Source organism: Schistocerca nitens, chromosome 3 (genome assembly GCF_023898315.1).
Source record: "Schistocerca nitens isolate TAMUIC-IGC-003100 chromosome 3, iqSchNite1.1, whole genome shotgun sequence".
Classification (NCBI taxonomy): Eukaryota; Metazoa; Arthropoda; class Insecta; order Orthoptera; family Acrididae; genus Schistocerca; species Schistocerca nitens.
In genome coordinates, this window is record NC_064616.1 from 306,277,833 (window position 1) to 306,300,599 (window position 22,767).

The window sequence follows — 22,767 nt, forward strand, 5'->3', positions numbered from 1 at the left end:
GTAATGCTAGTCAAACGTGATAACAAGCGGCAGAAAAAAAAAACAATCAAATGACGCAGAAATCGTTGTTAAGAATGTTTGTCAAATACATGACAAAAAACATCGAACGAATTTAGAGACTCGCCGCTAGGTCGGTATAGCCCGTGAAAAGTGTACTAGATATGCTCTGCAAATTTAAATGGGAATCCTTGCCATTCCATGTAGTTCTCGCGAAGTCCAATTGGGTAACAAAACCCGTATTCGAGGAAGACTGGAAGGCCGTTATGTTGTCGAAATCGCATTTCTCACATAGGGATCATGGGAATAACATAAGAGACATTTGGACATGTGCAGAGGCTCATGGACAGAAATTTTTCCTCTGCGCAATACGCAAATGGAAGAGGAAAGGAAATCAGTTATTGTACGATGTACCGCCCGCCATGCACTGTCACTCTGAATGCATTTATTCGAAAGCGATGATATTCCCGTCTCATCGAACTGTAAGGTTACGTCATTAACAGTATCACAAATCTTGTGCGCTCCGAATTACTGCTCGTTGTATGCAAATGATATTACATGTGCTACAGCGGGTGCTCATTCTTTTTTCACATTTCAGTCATGTTAAGTGATACTAAATATTACCTCATGATCAAAATATCATATTCTGAGGTATTGTTATTATTTATTTCTGTTGATTGATGAGTTTATCACCCACACACACGCACACACAAAATCTTTTTTTCCTCTCATATTAGTACTGAGCTGACCGCGACACTGAATGCCACTTGTTGGCGCTGCGCTGCTGTAAGAAATGCACACAAGCGGAGCCGAGATGAAAAGGGAATCATTCTAGTGACGATACGGGCTACAAATGGCGAAATCCACGGAAGTTAGCGACTTTGACACAAGTCAGATCGTTATGGCCAGGCGCTAGAACGAGCATCACGGAAATGGTGGCTCTGGTTGGCTGGTCAAGTGCTACTGTCGTGAGCGTCTATGGAAAGTGGTTTAATAATGGTGGAACCGCGAGTGGGCGGCATTGATCTTTACTCAAAACAGTATGTGGAGGCTTGCCCTCTCTGTAAAGTAGGACAGACGCCGATCTGTGGCAGACGCGACGACAGAGTGCAGCGCTGATACAGGCACAAGTGATCTGGACAACATCGTTCAGCGCGCATTGCTGAGCATGGAACTCCGCAAAAGACAACGCGCACATGTTCCATTTTGATTCAACGATATCGTCGAATATAATTATAGTAGGTGCCGGTTCATCTGGATTAGACTGCAGGTCAATAGACACGTTGCGCATCACGATTCTCTTACACCTGGACGATGGTCATGTGCGATAGATCATCATACAAGCGATAGGCTGGTCGAAACGTGTACCGCGCCAAGGGCGCAGGCCGCTGGGGACAGTATTATGCTGTTAAAGACGTTCACTAGATTTCGTTGGAGGCTGCAGTAATAATCAAAGGCAACACGGCAGCTGTGAGTTCCTGAACATTATTGCGGACCACCTACTTCCCTACATACTTGATCTTTACCCAGACGGCGCTGTCATCTTCCAACATGATAACTTTCCATGTCACAAGACAAGACTCGTGTTACAGTGGTTTGAGGAACATGACAGTGAACTCCCGGTGATGTCTCGTCCACGAAGTTAGCTTGGTTTGAACCAGATGAAATACATTGGGGCAGCAGGGTGCGCCGGCTCCGCGTCAGCGAACCTAAGCCTGTACTTTGAATGACCCGTGTATAGCCATCTGGTGGTACGTACCTCTTGAGACCTACCAAGTACTTTTCGAATCCACGCTACACAGAATCGCTACTGTATTGAGCTCCAAATATGGAGCAAAATGCTACTAAACCGGTGTTCATAATATTTTGGCTCATCAGAGTGTGTAGATCTTGGTATGGAACCCCGAAAAGTAGCCTATAAATGAAAACAGCCTTCATCAGGTTATGAGGAAGCATTCTGCAATGCGGTAGCGTCTTCATAGACCAGTATCTGAGAGTCACGCGTCAGAACCATTTTATGACATACTTAGATCACTCAAAGGAGTATTCAGCTGAAATTCATGGCATCACTGTGGTAGTTGTCAACGGTCTTGTAAAACAGGCGCCTCACGATCTTCCCGGTGTCGCGCGCACGTGAACGTACTGTGCAGTGTTCTCCGCGAACACACTGGACTTCTGCCAGACATCTGAGTCACGAGCTTTTTATCTCTGCTCATTTATGGGTGAAATACATCTATCCAGCAAGTTACCACCCCACTGCAATCTGTAACTAAACAATACACAACAACACTGCACAGAGACTAAGAAGAAAAAAAAACAAAAAAAACGAAGCGTTTCTTTCCCATTAACCTTTGTGCCTGCGATAGCGCAGCCCTGACGAACAACCCGGCCGCCCTGGGTTTTCTCGCCACAAAGTGAACCTGCCTCGGTGCCTTTTTTTAAAAGTCATTCTGTGTCACTGTATCCGTTAATTGCGTTGGCGCTTTTCCGCCTAATGGAAACTGGACACGCAGTGGTCGTGGGTGATATATCTGAAACCCCGGGCAGTGCTAATAAATTCCGGCCGCCGGTCGCGTAGTCACAGTTTCCCCATTCAAGCCGGCGAGTTGAATAAATGGCGGTAGCGGCGGGCCGCACGTGAGTGACATGTGAGAAGGCTGGCAGGCTGGCAGGCTCGCCTTACACCTCTCCACCTCTCCACTGCGCTCCTGACAGCTGCGGCCGAGCCGCCCCCGCCCCCGCAGGCGTAGTCCCTGGGAGGGGGGGCCGTGTTCCCACGTCTCATCACGCAATTAATATTGTGCTTAAAACTCAGTATTTACCACAGTCACAGTTGCGTTTAAATACAGCTGACTACTGGTCACAGCCAATAGGGGTCAGCTTCAAATCTGTAAGAAATGGCAAATATACAGAAATCGCCAGGGCATCCTGCTGTATAATTAAATGCATCAAATCGCTTATGCCAACTGGGTGATCAAAAAATGTATTTACAAACCTTGGGGCCAGGCACCTTACAGCAAAACTATAAACGTATCAGAAAATAACACGCCTAAAAATGCTTAGTTTTTAATGAAACTTCGCGCTGAACACATCAGTTACACACCGTCAACTTGAAAGTGTCATCAACTTGAAAACATACAATAAATGTTCAAAATGTCTTCCTCTTGCTTACACACAAACTTGTGTTCGCCGAATCATAGTCTTTCGCAGCCTTTCAAATGCTGGCTGGTGGTGTAAAATGGTTCCGCAAGTTTCCACGACGTGTCAGTTAAGAATTTCTGCATCATTGTTGTCTGCTGCATAAGCAACTTGTTTATGGTACGCCCTTCCCCTCCCCCCCTCCCATAGTTTGACCTTGATGTCGGAAGAAAGAGCAGACCATGGAACTTGTCCTCCTCCACCCACTCATCAGTCAATGTAGATACCACACATGTTTCTTCTTACTTATACGGGGACATCTTTTAGTGACTTTTCGAGAGTGCTCTCATCAAATTTGAGATGCCCCTGGAAAGCCGCTACCGTAATTTTTGATTAATAACTTGAAAACGACGGATTTTCGGACATTATACGAGCTGCGTTCCTTGTTTTAGTGTAAGGAATCTGTTCCAGAAGTTTGTAAAAGTAATTTTGAATCACCTTGGATATATAAAAACTAGATACTTTCAGCTTTGTTACAGACTAACACGTGACCTCCGTTGTTGTGAATAATTGCCTCAAAATTAAAATACTGGTAGTAAGGAGGTGGGGGAGGCGCGATGGATATCCCGAAAGACAAGCATTACCAATAAGCTGCAGCACTAGTAGAGTGGGGCGGTAGATTGCGAGGGTTAGGCACATGAAAGTACCACTCGCCAGTGTGCGTTAAGGTAAGCACATTTTTCATAAAGAGTGACTAGCTAAACAGTAAGAGAACAATCACAAAAAGGTACTCTAATCTACATCTTTGAAAAAAATTTAAAAATCATTTAAATGCAATATGTTATCGAACACAAGTTCGAAAATGAAAACGCCTCAGTTTTTAGATTTCAGATTTTTGTGAATGAATGACTTTATTGTTCAATTTGTCGGTAACTTTTTGTCTGTTTCCTCCAAGGCCCTCATTCCCCCCTCCCACCCTCCCCCTCTTTCCCCCCTTTCCCCCCTCCAACCCCTTTCCATGTACAGTTACGTTGCCATGTTAAGCTTAGCCCAAGCTAAAAAGTACTTATATCTCAAACGTTTCTACATATTTACTCTTACAGTAAGAACCCTTCACGGTTTCTGCATATTTGTCATTTTTGTGTAGTTTTTGTAGATCTAATGATGGCCTCCAGCGACCTGAACAGATAATCAACTGTATTCCATCGCAATTGTGACTGTAATCAGTATTACATTTCCAGTGATTGCTTCATCTCTTGTACGACAGTAAGTTTGCCTTAATAACGCTCTGCTGGTATTCTGCAAAATGAATCAACAGGCACAGCGCTACCTCAGCAGCAACAGCACGTCCGTCACGTGGGCTCGCATTCAGCACTGTTACCTATTTAGGATTCAAGCCAACTAATACTCTTATTTTAATCTCCTTTGTTATTCTTTCTGTACGTGTAGCAAGCGATAAATATAACAAAGCAGAAATTTGAAAGAAATTTAAGTTCAGAAAGTGAAATTAAAATTGTAAGGCTTACGAACAACAATGTAACTCCGTCAGAGACGGCAAACGACTTGGAAAATCAGTTGAACGGAATGGATAGGTTCTTGAAGAGATATTATCAAAGGAATATCAGTAAAAATAAAATAATAATGTAGTGGAGTGTCGTCGCATTGAGTCAGGTGACAATGGAAGAATTACCTGGTGACCAAAAAGTCAGTATAAATTTGAAAACTTAATAAACCACGGAATAATGTAGATAGAGAGGTAAAAATTGACACACATGCTTGGAATGACATGGGGTTTTATTAGAACCAAAAAAAGTACTGCTAGACGCGTGAAAGGTCTCTTGCGCGCTTCGTTTGGTGATGATGGTGTGCTCAGCCGCCACTTTCGTCATGCTTGGCCTCCCAGTCGGTGCTATTATTGGCTTTGGGGTTACTTGAAGTCGCAAGTGTATCGTGATCGACCGACATCTCTAGGGATGCTGAAAGACAACATCCGACGCCAATGCCTCACCATAACTCGGGACATGCTTTAAAGTGCTGTTCACAACATTATTCCTCGACTACAGCTATTGTTGAGGAATGATGGTGGACATATTGAGCATTTCCTGTAAAGAACATCATCTTTGCTTTGTCTTACTTTGTTATGCCAATTATTGCTATTCTGATCAGATGAAGCGCCACCTGTCGGACATTTTTTGAACGTTTGTATTTTTTTTTGGTTCTAATAAAACCCCATGTCATTCCGAGCATGTGTGTCAATTTGTACCTCTCTATCTACATTATTCCGTGATTTATTCAGTTTTCAAATTTATACTGACTTTTTGACCACCCGGTACATTAGAAAATGAGAAGCTGAAAGTAGTAGACAAGGCGGCGAAGTACCTGATGACGTCAGAAATCGCGAGGATATAACATGTAAACTGCCAACAGCAAGAAAGAGCTACATGTTAAAGTTGAATATAAGTTTAAATGTGAGAAAATCATTTCTAGAGGTATTTGTCTAGAGTGTAGCCTCATACGGAAGTGAAACGTGCACGATAAACAGTTAAGAAAAGAGTACAAATTTTTCAAATATGATGCTATAGAAAATTTCTGAATATTACATGGATAAATCTGATAACTAATGAAAAGATACTGAATGGAATCGGGGAGAAAAATGTTTACTGGCACAACATGACTAAGAGTAGGGACAGGTAGACAGAATTCTCACTAAGGTATCAAGCTATAGTTAATTTTGTAATAGATGGTACGATGGGTGGGTGGGGAGTGGGGGGTACTAATTGTATAAGGGTATAAAGTCGTGAATAAAAATGGTTCAAATGGCTCTAAGCACTATGGGACTTAACATCTGAGGTCATCAGTGCCCTAGACTTAGCACTACTTAAACCTAACTAACCTAAGGACATCATAAACAACCATGCCCGTGGCAGGATTCGAACCCGCAACCGTAGCAGCCACGTAGTTCCGGACTGAAGCCCCTAGAACCTGTCGACCACAGAGGCCGGCAGTCGTGAATACACTAAGCAAGTTCAATAGATGTTGGTTGCAGTAATTACACAAAGATGATGAGACTTGCACAAGGTAAACTAGGGTTGACAGTTGCGTCAAACAAGTCTTCGGGATAAACACCAGCCCACCGAGTCGTAAGTGGACTAAATGATCTGAAATCGTTTATCTTCATTATTGATAACACAATAAATTTAAAAAAAATGGATATTTGTCGCAAGTGTCCTCACCCACAAGGAGATTTTTTACAGAACTCTTGAAATAGTTCGCCTCTATACGAGTCTGGCAAATTACGGCTAGCGGAAGAGTGCAAGCGATAGAGAGAGAGAGAGAGAGAGAGGGAGAGAAGGATTCTACGAAGAGATGCATGGTTCTGTTTGTTATTATTTATCCATTCTTGGAAGATTGGGGGAGTAAGACCTTCTCTTAAATCTAACAGGGAATCTTCATATTTTACAGTATTTTCATTGTGACACACGTTTTATAAGAGGTCTTATATTAGTATGGAATCCAGTACTCCGAAATGATTATGGTATCAGCAGTGAAAACAGTAACAGGTAAAACAGAAATTTCTTCGTGAAAAATAGAATAATATGAATAAATTACTGGCAAATAAATTGAGACTGTGGGTCCTGGTATCAATAAAAGCCAGAGTGGAAGGAAGAAAGGAAGACAAAGAGGTATGTGATACAACACATAAAATGAAGAGGTAATAAACTGACTGAGAAACGAAAATAGAAAGAACCACAACTGGGAGATGAGATATTATACCACTTAAATCAACTGCAGGGGATATGCAACGACTTGCTTAGACAGGAGTTCTTCTATGAACTTTGTTCTATTTTTACTTTCATTCATACATTCATACATGAATCCTAGGCAAACGATTATTTGTCGATGGCGCACAAAAATCTGGCTTTAGTCTTACAGGTAGCAGTATGAATACGGTTAAGCCACTTTTATTTCTTCTAACGATCGAAATACCATTGAATTATTCGATCTAGTATTTACAGCTGTTGCTATTATAAAACTGCCGTTTACTCATTCGTGTAACATTGCAGTTGCTTAGTTTAAGAGATATCTGGTAGTCGCTACACAAACGACTGATTTTTCGCACGTTAATAAAAAAGGCGTAACAGGTTGTACGAAAGATGTAAGCAAGATCAGGATTTAAAGTCCCGTTGACGACGAGGTCATTAGAGACGGAGCGCAAACTTAGTTGTGGGAAGGATGTAAATGAATTCGACTCATCCTTTTCAAAGGAACAATTCTCGAGTTTGCCTTACACATTAAGGAAAACATCCGGAGATCTATATCTAGATGGCCGGATGGGGATTTGAACTGCCATCTCACAAATGCCAGTTCAGCGTCTTACACTGAGTCAACTAACTCGGTCGTTCTTAAAAATAAGTCACCCCTCGGTATGGTATGCAGATCATTATACAGAGCCGATGATATTACGACCTAAGGAATTTATGAACAATGTGCACAGGAGCGATCCTGTAGCACTAAACTGCGGTACGCGCTGCTTGTGTTCAGGTGAGCCTAGATTATTGTTCATACCGAGTTCTATCTCAAACTGAAGCCTCCATCCGTTTTCATGTAAGATCGAATGACTGTAAGCGGCATCCATATCGAATAAACGATTGTGCAGAGTTTGTGTAGCCTGAATCAATGACAAATGAAAAATTCGCAACACCGTGGCGATTACTTCTCTCCTTTTTCCTTACTTATAAATTTGTTCATGAAATGTACGCTTGGGCTAAAAAAATCTATGAAACTTAAAGAAGTGTCTCAAACCTGATATAGGGCCTTTTTATGAATTGTACCGAAAATATAAACGAAATTCCAGAATGTTATACTTGCTCGATATTCTTCATTTGATCTCCAGTTTCTTTGTTGCAACTAACATAACGTTCATCACAAATCTCTAGTTCACTGAATATGATTCATACCCGACATAGGACGTTCCGCTGCCATTTTCTCACTTTTTCATTTTTCACAGTTTCAATTGGGTTTAGCTGGAGTAGATCAATGAAGATACCTAATTTATTTGGAAACACTAAATAATATGTGAAATTAAGCACAAGGTATAACAAAGGTGAATAGTGAGCTGATCATTTGTTAAATTACTAGGCGATAATTTAAAGCTATGGACGTGTTTTCCAAAAATATTGATACGATCGCTATTTCAGTTTCAGTTCGTCGTTTAACAATAGATTAGGGCGATAATATTTACTTACATGAAGTTTACACTATCAAAATTCGTTTCTACGTAATCATCAAGTAATTCTGGAAATCTACCCCACTGTCAGCATTTTTGAAGGCTTGAGAATAAAGAAGTATTATCCTTTCACAACGTTGCAACTTCCTCGTTAATTCGTAGATGGGACTGAAGCATACGATTTGACTCCTCCTTCATTTTTGTGACAATTAAATGAAATTGCTCATATTTCATAAATAGTTATGTTTGAAGCGGTAGGAGCATCGCAGTTTCATTCTAGTTCACGTTTCAGAGAAGTCCAGTTACTCGAAGAAGTGACGAGAACTGGGCCGATTTATGGGCCGATGCTTCACTCGGTGAGTCCTTACTTGGTTACCAGCTTCTAAATTTTAGTACTCACAAACAGAAGAATTCGATAAAGAAAGTTACCTAAACGAATTTCGGTTTATAGCAGGGTGGTTCCTTTGATAAGGCCACTCGTGATTCCCACCCCTACTTTTGCCTCAGTCTCTAATGATCTTGCTAAAACAACTTCAGGTGTTTCACGATTAACATTTAAGCAAAAAGATTTCGCATCCGCTAACGTGGCCACATTTCGTTGTCCTTAGTAAAGATTGAGTCAGCTGTGTTCACTTAACTTTGATTCTGCGTGAACATCAAATCACATTCAGAAAAATAACCAACGCATAGTAGGAATGTGAAGTCCATTATATTAATTCTATATACAGGCATATAAAACTTTGATACGATACAACATCGGTTAGATGATAATATTTGTTCTTAGATTAGTTAGGTTTAAGTAGTTCTAAGTTCTAGGGGACTGATGACCTCAGCAGTTAAGTCCCATAGTGCTCAGGGCCATTTGAACGAAGCTTTGTACAATGCCTACTCCTATATCTGTATTAGGTTAGCTGCCACACGGTGTTTGGCAGAGAGTATATATTTACTTCGTTAATTTACCCTTATCCTACGCCACTCATGTATGCTACACTGCAATAAATATATCGGCAACTCCGTAGGTAATCTTGAATTTCTTTAAGTATACCGTCGTTCTAATTATACGAGATGTTGATGGTAGAAGTAATATGTTACTTGACACGTTTAGGAATGTGGACACGAAGAATTTTGTGAGTCAGGCTCTATCCGTTCCGTATATGGAATTCCACTAAAAAATTTTGAACGTTTCTATAATCTTTGATCAAAAAACCACGTGACAAAGCATGCATCTCTTCTTTGAATCTTCTCTGCCTTGCTATTTGTGCTCCTTTACAATGAAGGTGAAGATCATTTCACGTACTTTGTACTAGATACTCTAACCAGTTCTATTACAGTTCGAAGCAGATTGTCTGCCATAAGAAGAATATTTTTCCCCAATGACTATTTCTACACTACATTGCACTGTGTACCAGAAATAGCAGTGTATATCTATTACGAATCTGTGTGAGTATTATACGTTGGCATGTAAAATAGAATAAAAGCACGGGTGTCCCTGCACCTCAGTTGAAACTTAATGCGTTGTTTTCAGTACTGTGTCCCATATATAATTCTTACTGATTTATTTGGATAATATTGTATATTATAAATTACAGTCGAGCTGAAGTTCGTAAGGTATTTCCACTAATCTAGTTTCGTAGCTGACGCCACTAATAAGGTGAAAGCTGAGCTTCCAGCGCAAAGTTCAGGATCGCTGTTCAAGTCCTACATTAATTTTTAAACTTCTCCGCATTGTCTCATGGACTGAGGGAAAATAACAATGTTGATGATGATTCCCTATTTGGATGAGCACTTTAATTTCAGCGGCCCCTTTGGCGCCTTTCGAAAAGAATGTGCTACGTGCAGCCACTCGGTTTTCCTCTCTGCCTTTCGTCGACGTAATCAAAAACAAATAGAGAAAGCGACACAACGTGGAAACTCATCACAATCACATACTAAGCTATTACACTTGAAAGATAACAATAATGATTCGAAACGGCGAATGCCCCAGTGTGTATCTGGAATGCTACGAAAATTCCAGGCCACGTATGCTATATGTCATTTACATTCATCACCTTTTCTGCGAGTATAGTTTCTTCTTCGGACATGCCTATCTTATAGATTGTCAGAACCTTCCTTTTTATAGTTATTCGATCATTTATTACTGGATTTCGTCATAAAAACAACTGTTACCATAGTTCTGCTGATTGGTCGTTAAGGCGAAATGAATATATTTACATCCGTAACTCCGAGCATTAAACCAGTTGCGAGTATCCCTCGAAGTATAAAGAGGGATTTATGCACATAAACTACGAAGGGTTTGTGGGAAATAAAGTTTCATTAGCAGCCTGATTCTTATATTTCTATATTCGGTGGTGTATCGCCGAAATTTCGAAGTTTTATTAGAAATTAAGCTTCTCAAGTTGCTGAGAAAAAGTGGACATGTGCAGGCACATTCATTGAAGAGCAAACCCAGTTAACCAACCGAATATGCTACATTATTTATCCTGGTGAGTGATGTGAAAATGTACCACTTGTATTTGAAAATCGGTTTCAGTATAAGGGGAATCTCAGTGTAATCCCTGAGCCTACCGCGTATTTTTTCACATTTGATAAAATACACGGAGCAAAACCTCAGCACTAGCAGATGTTATTAAGTGACCTTTCTAGTTACATAACGTCTAATGAAAAAAAAAAACAATAAATTACAGAAAATTATTATTACATACCATCTGACTGAGATTTTACTTTAAGATATGCATACAAAAGCAGTAATAAGCGGGAATTTTGAAATATCTCTGATTTTAGGGCTTTTCTTCCAGATGGATTCCAGACTGTAGCAATTTGGGTGCACAAAATAGTCTCGAAACAAATTTTTAACTGGTAACACAGATAGTTTCATCCAGTCCCGGAAGAGATGCGAAACAAAACAAATAAGCAAAACAGAGAATGGTTTTCTGACTTGAGAAAGTTAACTTGCAATTTAGGGTTAGGCGCGGAAACTAAGTTTTTAAAGAATTAAATACTATTTTCCTTGTAAGAAGGAACCATGCTATAAGCTTCACCACAAGGAAAAAGTAAGAAAAGAAGCTTACATCGTACTGATCATAGGAAGACGTCAAAGACGCCTCGATCCCAGGATGCAATCGTGATCCACCGAAGAGGCCTGGTGGGCACCCAGGATGATAGGTCTCTGCAGCTCTCATATTCTGTTACGGCAGAAAAACACCAGCCAAAATTATTATTTACTCGGTGAAACGACAATATGCATTAACGTCGCCTACCGAGAACTTCTTAAATTTAGCATTTGAGAACCGAACAAAAATGAAAACGGAATAATCTTTTGCCAGTTACTAGCTCTTTTTCCGGATGATCACTTCTAACCTAATATGTGAAAGTGACGGTTATTACTCTTCCTACAAACTGATTTTAAGTTTCCAATGGCAGCCATGTACACTTTAGGTATCCTTAACTGGAACAGTGAGCACAATAAAAGCCACTGTATATAAAAAAATTACACCCCTTTCTGCCGAAACTAATGATGAACTGAATAACTGAAAAAAATAATACTTCGTCCATAATGGTTTTTTTTCCAGGGCAGCGACTGAACAGGTAACACAAAGGAAATATTTCTATTTATTTCTTCTGTCAATTTTTATTTAAAGTCCATTACGCGTTTAGATCGGTATAGCATTGTCATCAGGTACAGGTAGAGTTAGTTTTGTTCACATCATAGTATATACATGTCGCTCACACACGTGTTGCCTGTTTGCCATATAGCAATGTGACAATAAGGGTACCCGACGTATTGCACTAGTGAAGAAATGTTATCGTTACTGCTGGGTTTCGAGGCAGTTTACATATATCTATGCAGTAAGTACAGCCTCACACATGTTCAGAGCTATGTGAAACACTTTTCATTTGCTTTAATAAATAGTAACATGTCCTCACTAATGCAATACTATATGCAAACTTCTTGTATAATTGATGTCTCTCAATCTGACGTTAAGTCAATTCCTCGACGTGAACAGATTGCAATCCACGTTGTTATGATGGTATGACCGTCTAAAAACGCCGTGAACTTTAAAAAGTGAATGAGGCACTAAATCTATGTCCTCCTTCACGATCAATCAATGTCACACACGCCCACATACACACAATCCTCTATTCTTCTATAGATGAACAAACTGCATGTTATAAAGATTATACAGATCTGAAGTGTGTGTCAGAACAGAAAATGGGATTAATTCGAGATGTCACAAGCCAATGCCATGAAACACTACACAAAAAGTTAATATGTAGTGCTGTTATTCTTAAATAGTACCTTTATTTTTATTTAATTAATTAAAATAAATCTTGAAAATAAAAAATATTGCATGGATGCCACCAAAGAACATTATGAACGTATGTAACTGTAGGATTTACTGCACACGGAGCAGTTAACGAGTAGAACATCATTCGATTTGATGAAAATTCTATAGCAGCTTTATTATAGAAACTTTCGCTGATGAGTTACGTCTATCTGTTGAGTTTTGATACGTAACTAAATCCATATATGTACTTCGTGTCTATGCCTTCTGATAAAAATTCACCGAAACACACAGTTCACTAAAAATGGGACATTTCACAACATGATGATATTTGATAATTAACGTATCAATTTGTTTCGAATTATATGAATGTAAATAATATTAAAAAAACCTGTTGCTACTTAAAATAATTTTCTTACTTTCAATAATTTGTCGAACGTGGACCAAGATTATTATTTCTCACTACACTGAAAATAAGATTTTCAGCTCGGTATTTGTTTGTATTATTACTAGAATAGCACATCGGAAATAAATTACAGTATTCAACACTTCATCGATCAAAAGTATTACAATTATTTGATTACGGATAGCAACGAATTCGCTTCAGTCTAAAAAGGCAGGAAAGTGTCATCTTGTTGTAGCTTCTTCAAAAGTACTTGAAAGTCTGCAGGACGGTAAGTTATTAAAATATAATTGGGATTCTTTGGAGCTCTTGAGTTATTCTGAAATTGATTAGCTATAATTCGCGTGCTTGACCCTTTTATATGCTGAAAAAAAGTTTCCCACACTTAATGACACCAGAAACCATTTCGTAAGCTTGGTCTGGAAACAAAATTTGTGACTCGGAGCCAGAGGACTGGAGATTCTGATCCAACTTCTCTCATACCTACTTAGGTAATAAATGTACAGAAGGATACCTGAGCACATCAGCTGGGATTACTCGAAACTCTTTGCCGTATATTCGTCAGATATTTGTGAGCTACGAATATTTTCATTTCGAGCAGAACTCCAAGTTCCAATTACGTAGGAATTCTAAGCTGATAAATGTGATAACTCGTTTTATTGTGTTATCGTTATCAATATAGTATGTAAATTCTTTTCCTTTTGGTTGATTTGCATTATCTCTCTCTCTCTCTCTCTCTCTCTCTCTCTCTCTCTTTCTTAACGAAGAAGAGACTGTTGCCAGTGGTATGTTTCGTTCCATGAAACGTCACATTGTACAAAGTAACATTAGTTATTTGGGACTAATTCGATACGTTCCTCACTTTCGTAATACTGTGTAACTGAGTCCTTCCGAAATCAAACGCAAGAACTACAGAAAATGAAATTTCTCTGCCAATAATGGAGGAGAGAATTTAGCTACATCTTTCAAAAAGGCTATCTCACTTTCTGGCAATTTTCCTGACTGTACACCAAATTCTCTGCTTCAGCTTCCTGAACTCAATTTGGATATCCTCTGTTTTACTGCTTATTGCAGCGTGCAAGTCTAATTTGGTTGACGAAGGAACGTACGGACGTCAGTCAGTAAGTTACACACGCCGTCCCACGCTAAGAGCATTACGCAATAAGAGTGGCGCATTATTAGAAGAGAGTACATGTTTCCGGTATCCTGCAGAGACGGTTTTGTTGCGGTACGGATACCAGGTACATCACAGCGTGCGAGTGAAACGGCGCGGCTACTGGGAACATAATCCGAAGTTGAAGTAAGCGGGACTATACGACTCTTGTGGACAAAAAGTCTAAATTTAAGATCCACAGAAAACTTCTGACGATATATGGACCAAATGCAATGTCGAGTGCAGCCGTGAAGTTGCGCCAACAATTTGACCAAAGTCGCACACAAGAAGGCGATGTTGATCCACCATACAGTCCAAGTCTTGCACCATGCGATTTCCATTTTTTCGGCAAACTGAAAGAATATCTGAGGGAAGGAGAGTTTCCAACGATGGGGACGTTCATACTGCGGTTCTCGAATGGTTTCGTGATCAAGAAGCGGATTACTCTCGTCGAGGATCTGAACGATTAGTAGGACTTTCGGACCGTTGTTTATAGAAACTGGGTTACTATGTTGAAAAATAGTGTCACGTATATGTGTCACTTTGAAGTATAGTGCACCGCTGAATTAAAGCTGCTTGGCATGGCATGATAATGTGTACCTAACTTTATGGAGTCTCCTTGTATATTACAGTTTTGTGCAGTACAACGTAGTTCTGTTGTAGAAAGCTGAACATTACTGTGACAGAAACCACATATATTTGTAATTACTTGTCTGCATTCGGAGTCAATGAAAACCTTTGCCGCCTGAGACTGGTCTCATGTGGGCTTATAATCCGTGCGTGGTTGTGGACGCAAAGCGAAGGAAATGTTTTTATTGTAACATCTGGGAGACATTGCTGCTATCAGCAAGACGACAGTTGATGACACAGAATTGTAATTAAATGTAATGTAATTTATTCTAATCGAACGATTTAAGTTGTAGATAATCGGCTACTACACTTTCCAAGTCGTGCAATCCCATTTATGTTCGATACATACTAGAAGGACCTTTTGCAGTAGACGCTGTCATTCACAGTTTATTGTTTCCAAAATTTTATTATTGGTAGCCACAAATGTCTGATTCGATTTCCTGAACTCTACTCCACTAATAGTTTCCTGGTAATACCAATTAATAAATATGGAGGCACGCGTACTTATTCCACATTCAGCCGTTGATTGCTGTGGCGATAAATATCAGTGCAGGTTGGTTGGTTGGTTGGTTTGGGGAAGGAGACCAGACAGCGTGGTCATCGGTCTCATCGGATTAGGGAAGGATGGGGAAGGAAGTCGGCCGTGCCCTTTCAGAGGAACCATCCCAGCATTTGCCTGGAGTGATTTAGGGAAATCACGGAAAACCTAAATCAGGATGGCCGGACGTGGGATTGAACCGTCGTCCTCCCGAATGCGAGTCCAGTGTCTAACCACTGCGCCACCTCGCTCGGTCAGTGCAGGTTGCGTAGAGCTAATATAAATTTCAGTGTACAACGTAACTGCGAAATACTGTGCCTGCTTTTTATAGAGATGTCTTTAAAGGTGAATACCAATCCGAGCCATGAAAATGAAATACTACGCGAGTGGCGCAGTTGACCAACCTGAATTTTATGAAAATAAAAAATTTGGGCTTTGATTTTTCTAATGCCAGCAACTGGAAGCTTAATTATCTCGACTTACAGACATTTTTTCAAACCAGAAAAATTTATCAAAATTGATATTGAACACTCTAAGCAATATTTCCGTCACTGCTTCCCGTCGTTACGGTTTTTTATTATGATAAATCTGTCATTTTTGTTATTATCTAAACTATTAATAAAGCAAGGTGGGGAGAATATACTGCCAAGAAATTAGTTTTACATGAAGAGAGTTATCAGTGCTTCATTGATTTAAAAGGGAGCGAGTCCCCAGCGACTTTGTCATGTTACAGTATTCTCTCCTTTTTTCGTTTTTAAATTATGTCAGAGGTTCAATAACTCTATTCTTCCTAGTCTTCGCCCCTTTTTTCAGAGCAGTAAGTGTGCTTTTGTTGCTTAAAGAATACATTTGTTACTATAACATTCAATGTAGCAATCTGTTTCATACACGGATCTCTTTTTCGGGAAACACGTGGACAATAGAGCCCTCTTTTAGACTTTGCCGTAAGATTGTGTAAATCGAGAAAAATCTGACTTTCAAAAACTTTTTATTGTTAACGTCAGCGTCCATGCCCGACAAAATTGTTGTGAGAAGTATAGATGCTAGCCATGAGATGGTTGACTCGATTGCAGCGACATTACAAGGACCTTCTTTAGTGCAACGATATTCCTGACATTAACTTCTGCAACAGCAGCTGAACAGGACTGAGTATGACGGGGTATTATACCAATCAACTATGGCAGAATAAATAATTATAACTGAATGTGTAATTCTGTAGATGAGAATCATCATTGTTGCAAAGTAAAAATAATTTTATGTCTTGCAACATTATATGCACTTCGGCTGATTCATAGAATTATGAAAATAGGAAGAGCTGCTTATGGTATACCTGAGTTTGTAATAAACATGAGCTATTATTTGAAACAAGTAAATAACTGTTTTAAAAGTGAATAAGTAATTAAAATGAAATACTCCTTTTCGAAGAAGTTCGTATTGTCATGCATTTTCTTCGATTACTAGAAAGTAATTAAAACCGATACAACTGTTGACATAAATAGCAACCCAATTTTCTTCTTTCAAAATGTGTAAAATTATGTCATTGCATCCATAGACAGTAGAGTGCCTGTTTTTTCAGATGAGCTTCGATGAATTCTAGACATTCACCGTGTCCTGCGCACAAAGCTTCTATTCTTTGATACGTTTTTCGTCGCGGAAACATCATATGCTCAACTTCGCCGTGTACACTGTTTCCCAGTATATCCATTTGAACTTATGATAACTCTTTCAGCCGAGAATGATACTTGCGTCTCCATAATGGCGACGTTCACTTCACGTTTATATTTATTCGTACTAGAATTTTATTAAGTTTCATAACAAATATTTTAATTGCACTTTCTCTTATGAACGGCAAACATGTATAATTATGCGTGGTGGAATAAAAGGTTCACAAAAAGCGATGTTGGCGGTGAACTTATATAAAATTATATAAAATATTTTTTGTTATTGCAAAATACGTTTCAAATTCTGTGAGACCATTTACAGATCCTGGTTTCATCATAGCACACAGTGATTTTAGTCTTTTTGTCGTTTCTGTACTGCGGATATTTGTGGCTTAAGTTATGAGCTTTCTTCCTCGCACAACACTGAACGTATACATACGTCATTTTACCTATAACGACTAGTCACCGTAAGGGTGCTCTACGCAGTACAGACAAGAACAAAAACCTAGTTTAAAAGGGATTGTCCGAAGCACCTTATCGTTCACCCAAAGGGTACGAAATTTATTGTGTATCAATAAAAACGTATCTTTTGCCCGTAAGCGGGTTTTATTCAGCAATCAAATGTATGAGAAAGTCATGTTTCATCATATATAAAATGAAAAAAATCATTACCAAGATCACAACACGTGAGTCAAAGATTCTCCTGTTCATATCATGGAGACGATCACTCATTCTAGAGTTGGACTCTAAGTTCAGTCCGACGTTTCAAAAGATGTTCACATGGAATTATACTCGACAAGCAGTGTAAACCTAGAGAAATGGGTGTCTGAATTTTTAAGAAATTTACTGACGATGAAGAGGAACATGCAACCATGAAAGACGAATATATCTGATGACAATGATGAGACTACTGAGACAACCACATATTACACACTCGAGAATAAAGTTGAATTAAACAGAGGTGCTAGCAGATACCACAAAGATACGGTCACTTGCTACAGAGTTCTTGGCGGAAAACATGAAAGTTAGTTTATTCTTTATGTCATTTTTTTCTAAAAGTAATTTTTCAAAGAAGTTCCTTGTTTGTCTCTCCTTTAAAGACTTTTCTTGCCGGAAATGTTGTTCTGAACATTTGTAAATTACGTGTGTGCAAGGAAATACAAGTAGTAAACTCTACATCTTGTTATCATACTGGTGACACAAACATCATCCAACCTCTCTGATTAGTTTGAGAGATCCGTCTGAGTAACGCATTTCTAAATAACAGTTTCGAATGTACAGAGTAAATCTATTGGTCACGGCGTCAGTGTTTTCGTCAGCTTACATCGTGAACTTCGGACACTACAACTAAAGAAAAAAGTAGTATGAGGTAGTTACCATAAGCATAAATGCCACTCAGTTAAAACTGTGCTGCGACTCTAATCATTTCACACGTAACGCGCCACGGGGGACGTGTTATCTGGTCTTCTGATCGCCTCTGCAGCACAACGCACTGACAATACAGCCGTGATAAATTGCTCTCGGCAAGGGCGAAGTATTTCATACTTCCATACCGGTCATTACATGGATCGCAATAGTTAACTATATCGTGAATAATTAATCACTACGAAACAGAAGTTGCAACATTATGTGACATATCTGGCTACAAAAATAGGTGTATCTAATGGAACATTTATGACGCAGTGCAAATGAGAGAGAAAGAGAGAGAGAGAGCTAGAGAAACACAAGAATTCCTTAAATTCAATGCGTCACAGAAACACCACGTCACTGTCCACATTTATTGCCCCCAATTAAGTGACAGACTCCTAATATTCTCTCAGAACTTCACCCCGCATCATAGTGAACAAACATAATTCGCAGCAATATTTATTCATGTTTGCTTGTTCGTTTAATACCATCTACAAAACAAACTGTCAAATTTTATATTCGTGTTCATAGTTAAAATTTCTCACTAAAGACCATAAACAAAACTTTGGCTGAAAGGATTGTCTGGTGATCCTCTAGTCTACGAGAGCAAAGTGTATCATTGCTTTCAAATGTAATCATTGACTGATACATGAAGCTAATATCTCAAGTGACGAAGGAGATTATTACGAAAGAAACGTATTATGTAATAAAAAAAACTGTAAACAGAGGAATTTGTCTATCATTTAAAAAATAAAATTCCTGAAATGTAAAATCTGTTCTCAAAATATTATTGCGTCTTACTTCACTTCGAAGGGACACAACTCTTAGTGTCACGTTATTATGCAATGTGTAAAAATTACCGTTTTTAGCAGTAAAAAAATGCAGTGGTTGCTACCTAATTTAGTATTATTCTTCATGTTAGTTTCCATTATGAAATAAAATTAGCTTAAAAGAAACAAAATCGTTAATTCACTCCATCGCGTGCTGCCAAACTAGCACCATCTCACGGTCAGTGTCTTGTATGTATATCAGGTCGCTGGCGCGGAACTACTGCATACATGTATGCAATCATTGCATTCCTTCACGACGTGACGTAGGGATCCATAGTTTTTCAGTATTCAGGATCGTCCATCACAATCATAAGGGTTAATTTTGGGGCCTCACCAACAACAAACAAAACTATGATAAGGTAAGCAACGTGCTTAAATTTCAATCGTCCCTCAAATTAAATAACTGACTTGCTATAGACTGTCAGACACCGGCTAGGTCCCAAAACGATCAAAATATTTTGTGTAATAAATAAAGCTGTATTTACTTTAGGTCGCCGTAAACTTCACGATTCTTTTATACCCTCGGCGTATGGCTGAGGGTACGTGAGCTCTGATGAATCGCTTAACAAAATTTGCCTGACATTCTTACGAGCTTGTAAATTGCGTAAGTTATTGTAGCTGGTGCAGCTTTACAGGTATGCTAAGTCACAGAATGTAAATAAGAGGTGATGATTGATTTTGTTACTCAATAATTACTGGCACTAAAATTTTAAGAAGCTCGACCGTTATACGGTGTATTATACTGTTGGTCCAGTAATATGATTTGCATACCGGGCCGGATTATCATTGGGGGACAATCGTTCATAAGACAACTTGCACCAGGCAGTAGGGCCGGCTGCTGCTAATACTCCTCCGGTGATAAAATACAACATAGGAAAGTGCAGATTGAACACATGCTCAAACACTTACAGCGGACTGACATTGTGTCGTCCTGTGCCATAAATGCGTGCCACACTTATATCCCCACACATTATCTGATGTCAACAATGTTCCCGAAGCGTTTCTTCCTATCATCGAGTCAACTGCAATAATATGTAAATGACGGAGCACGTTTTGCGGGCTCTAAATGCTTTTACTATCATTGAGCTGCCCAGAACACTAGTAGAGGTCCCAAAATTGTCTTTTACTTACATAAATCGTATCGTCCACTCTGAAACACATCATCTGTCTTCGCTTTTTCGATATAAGAAGTCCCCTTCAATTTGTTACGAAGGCATATTTTAAATTTTCCAGGTTTCAGTGCATTGACATATCTTATTTTTGTAGTCATAAGTATTTCACAGCAGAAAAATGAGAAAATCGTGATTGGCTTAATTTTTATTGAAACGGGTTCCGCCTGCGGATGAGTAACTACTATCGGAATCTCTGCACAGTACTCTAGACACAACGAAGAAAACTGTCTTTTTAGAATACTGATCTTGTAGATTCCACAACATGCTCAGCAGCAGTTCAGAGGACAGAGATTAATCAAATTAAAAGTATTTACAGATGACGGACCCCTTATGCCGAAAGAGGCGTTCACTGATCTTCGGCATATTCATCCTTTAAGCGTGACATATCACGTCCGAGATACATTTTTTTTTTTTTAAACGAAACCTCTTGTGGGAACAATAGCAGTTAAGGAGACCAATTTCATATTTTGAGCGCGCAGTGATTGACATATTTTGCAACAGGAGAACTCACAACTATCTAAACCAGCTGTCGTTAGTATCAGCCGCACTTTCGTTCCGCTGCCTGTAGAACTGGTTATTGAAAAGTCTGGACTGTGGTACTCGTGTTAGATTGCTCGTACTTCATCGTGCTGCAGTTGATAATTTATGTAGCACTCGCATTGTCTGCGGTAACTTTTAGTAGACGGCATGAATCGAGGAACGATCATTTTATAAGGCTGGAGAACATGGCTTGAGGGACACCGGCAGGAAGCCGCATGCTGCGCCGACATCTATATTAATAGCACGCTTTCCACGGTGCGGGTACAAGCACTGCAACGCTGTCGCGCCACACATTTTATTGGCTGTGTTGGAATTCAATCGCCCGGACTGCAAGCCCCGATACGGCCCCCGTTTTATGAGCTGGCACTCGGGAACAACGCGGCCGTAATTTTCGACTTGCAATGAATGTTTATATTTTCTTCCTTTCATTTATCGGTTGTATTATCATTCCTGGCGGTAGCAAGAGCCGTAGTTTGCAGGAACATGTGTTAATAATGCTGTACTTAGCTTCTTTGCTTCTAACCTGGCACACAACTTTTACACCTTCATTTGGAACGTGACTTTACACGCTGCTCATTAGCAACAATGCTTAAACGAGAAAATAATTCGGCAAGAATAAAATAAGTGGTACACAGAACTACACGACAGGTACTCAGATATCAAACACTACAAACGTAGAATGGAGAACAGTAAAACGAGTTAAGGCCTTATTCCGCTGTCTGTAATACTAGTCTAACGAATACTGCTTATTGAGAAAATGTACGCAGTACATCTCACACCACTCGAGGACCTAGCGTTAGTTTTCTCCTGAGTGGGAGAGCACTGTACATACTCCGTAGTATCACCGACCTACTGGCAGAAGTTACACGTTTTCAAATGTTCTACACCGAAAGAAGCTAAAAAATACCTCCGTGCAGAGCGTGCGATTTCACGTGACAGCGGAACAACACTAAAAGCTGCGGTGGAAACGACAAGGAGGTTCCGTCCGGCAAGTCACACGCACGGAAGAGCACTTACCTCTTGGAAATCAGCCATCCCATCGGGTTGGTGTCACTCCGGCAATGGCAACGGCAGCCCACATGCACGCCTCCGTCTCCCGGCGCCAGGCGTCACGCTTAGAGTGCCTCCGCGGGAACAATAACACCTGTTCTTATTGGACTAGTTTTGAAAATCACTTCGGAAAGCACAGCCAGCCCGTCTTGTTCTCCTGCGCAGGCTTGTGACGTCAGCAGCGACCAATGGGACGGAGACGCCGCGCGCCGGCAGCCAATGAGCGGCAGGCGGGTCGGCCAGGAGAGGGGTGCCCGCCTGACATTCCTCTATCAGCTGAGCGCGAACCTTATGCCGCTGCGCTGCATTCGTCGGCTCCCCTCCGTTCAGCACGTGCGCCCGTCTCCGTAGCGTCTTTAACAAAACGCGTAAAGATGTTTTTGTTCTGTACATACGGGGATTCTTTGCTACTAACACAGGACAGTGTCCTTGCTGATGCAAAAGTGTATCTCCTGTGAGATGCGGGAAGCGTTTATCATCTGGTAGTAACTTCTACACAGATTCTAGGCAACACGAGCAATTTACATACCATAAGTTCTCTTTTCTATAAAAATTTCTTTATTTTCATTAATACCCACTCCTTGAAGTCCTACAACACGCACTGAGAAAATACATACACCACAGCAGACAAAAATAAAGCATCAAATACGCGTCATGACAAACAAATGAAGTTAGAGATTGAATTACGTTACTATCATCGTGACGGTCTCTTGCTCTTTTCTCAAGCACTTTCCCTAC

The 22,767-nt window shown here is 39.9% G+C and overlaps 1 protein-coding gene across 2 annotated transcripts in view; it reads right to left on the reverse strand.

Annotated features, from left to right (window-relative positions):
• LOC126249578 (Krueppel-like factor 2) overlaps positions 1-22,131 on the reverse strand; it is a 33,041-nt gene extending 10,910 nt beyond the window's left edge. The window contains exons 1-2 of one of the 2 annotated variants that reach the window (XM_049951242.1): positions 21,997-22,131; positions 11,431-11,544 (exon numbers count right to left, since the gene is read on the reverse strand). In XM_049951242.1, coding sequence (XP_049807199.1) covers positions 11,431-11,544; positions 21,997-22,014 — 132 coding nt within the window. In that variant the 5' untranslated portion in view covers positions 22,015-22,131. The remainder of the gene's footprint in view (positions 1-11,430; positions 11,545-21,996) is intronic. The other variant, XM_049951243.1, reaches the window with a different exon arrangement.
• Positions 22,132-22,767: the final 636 nt, after the last annotated feature.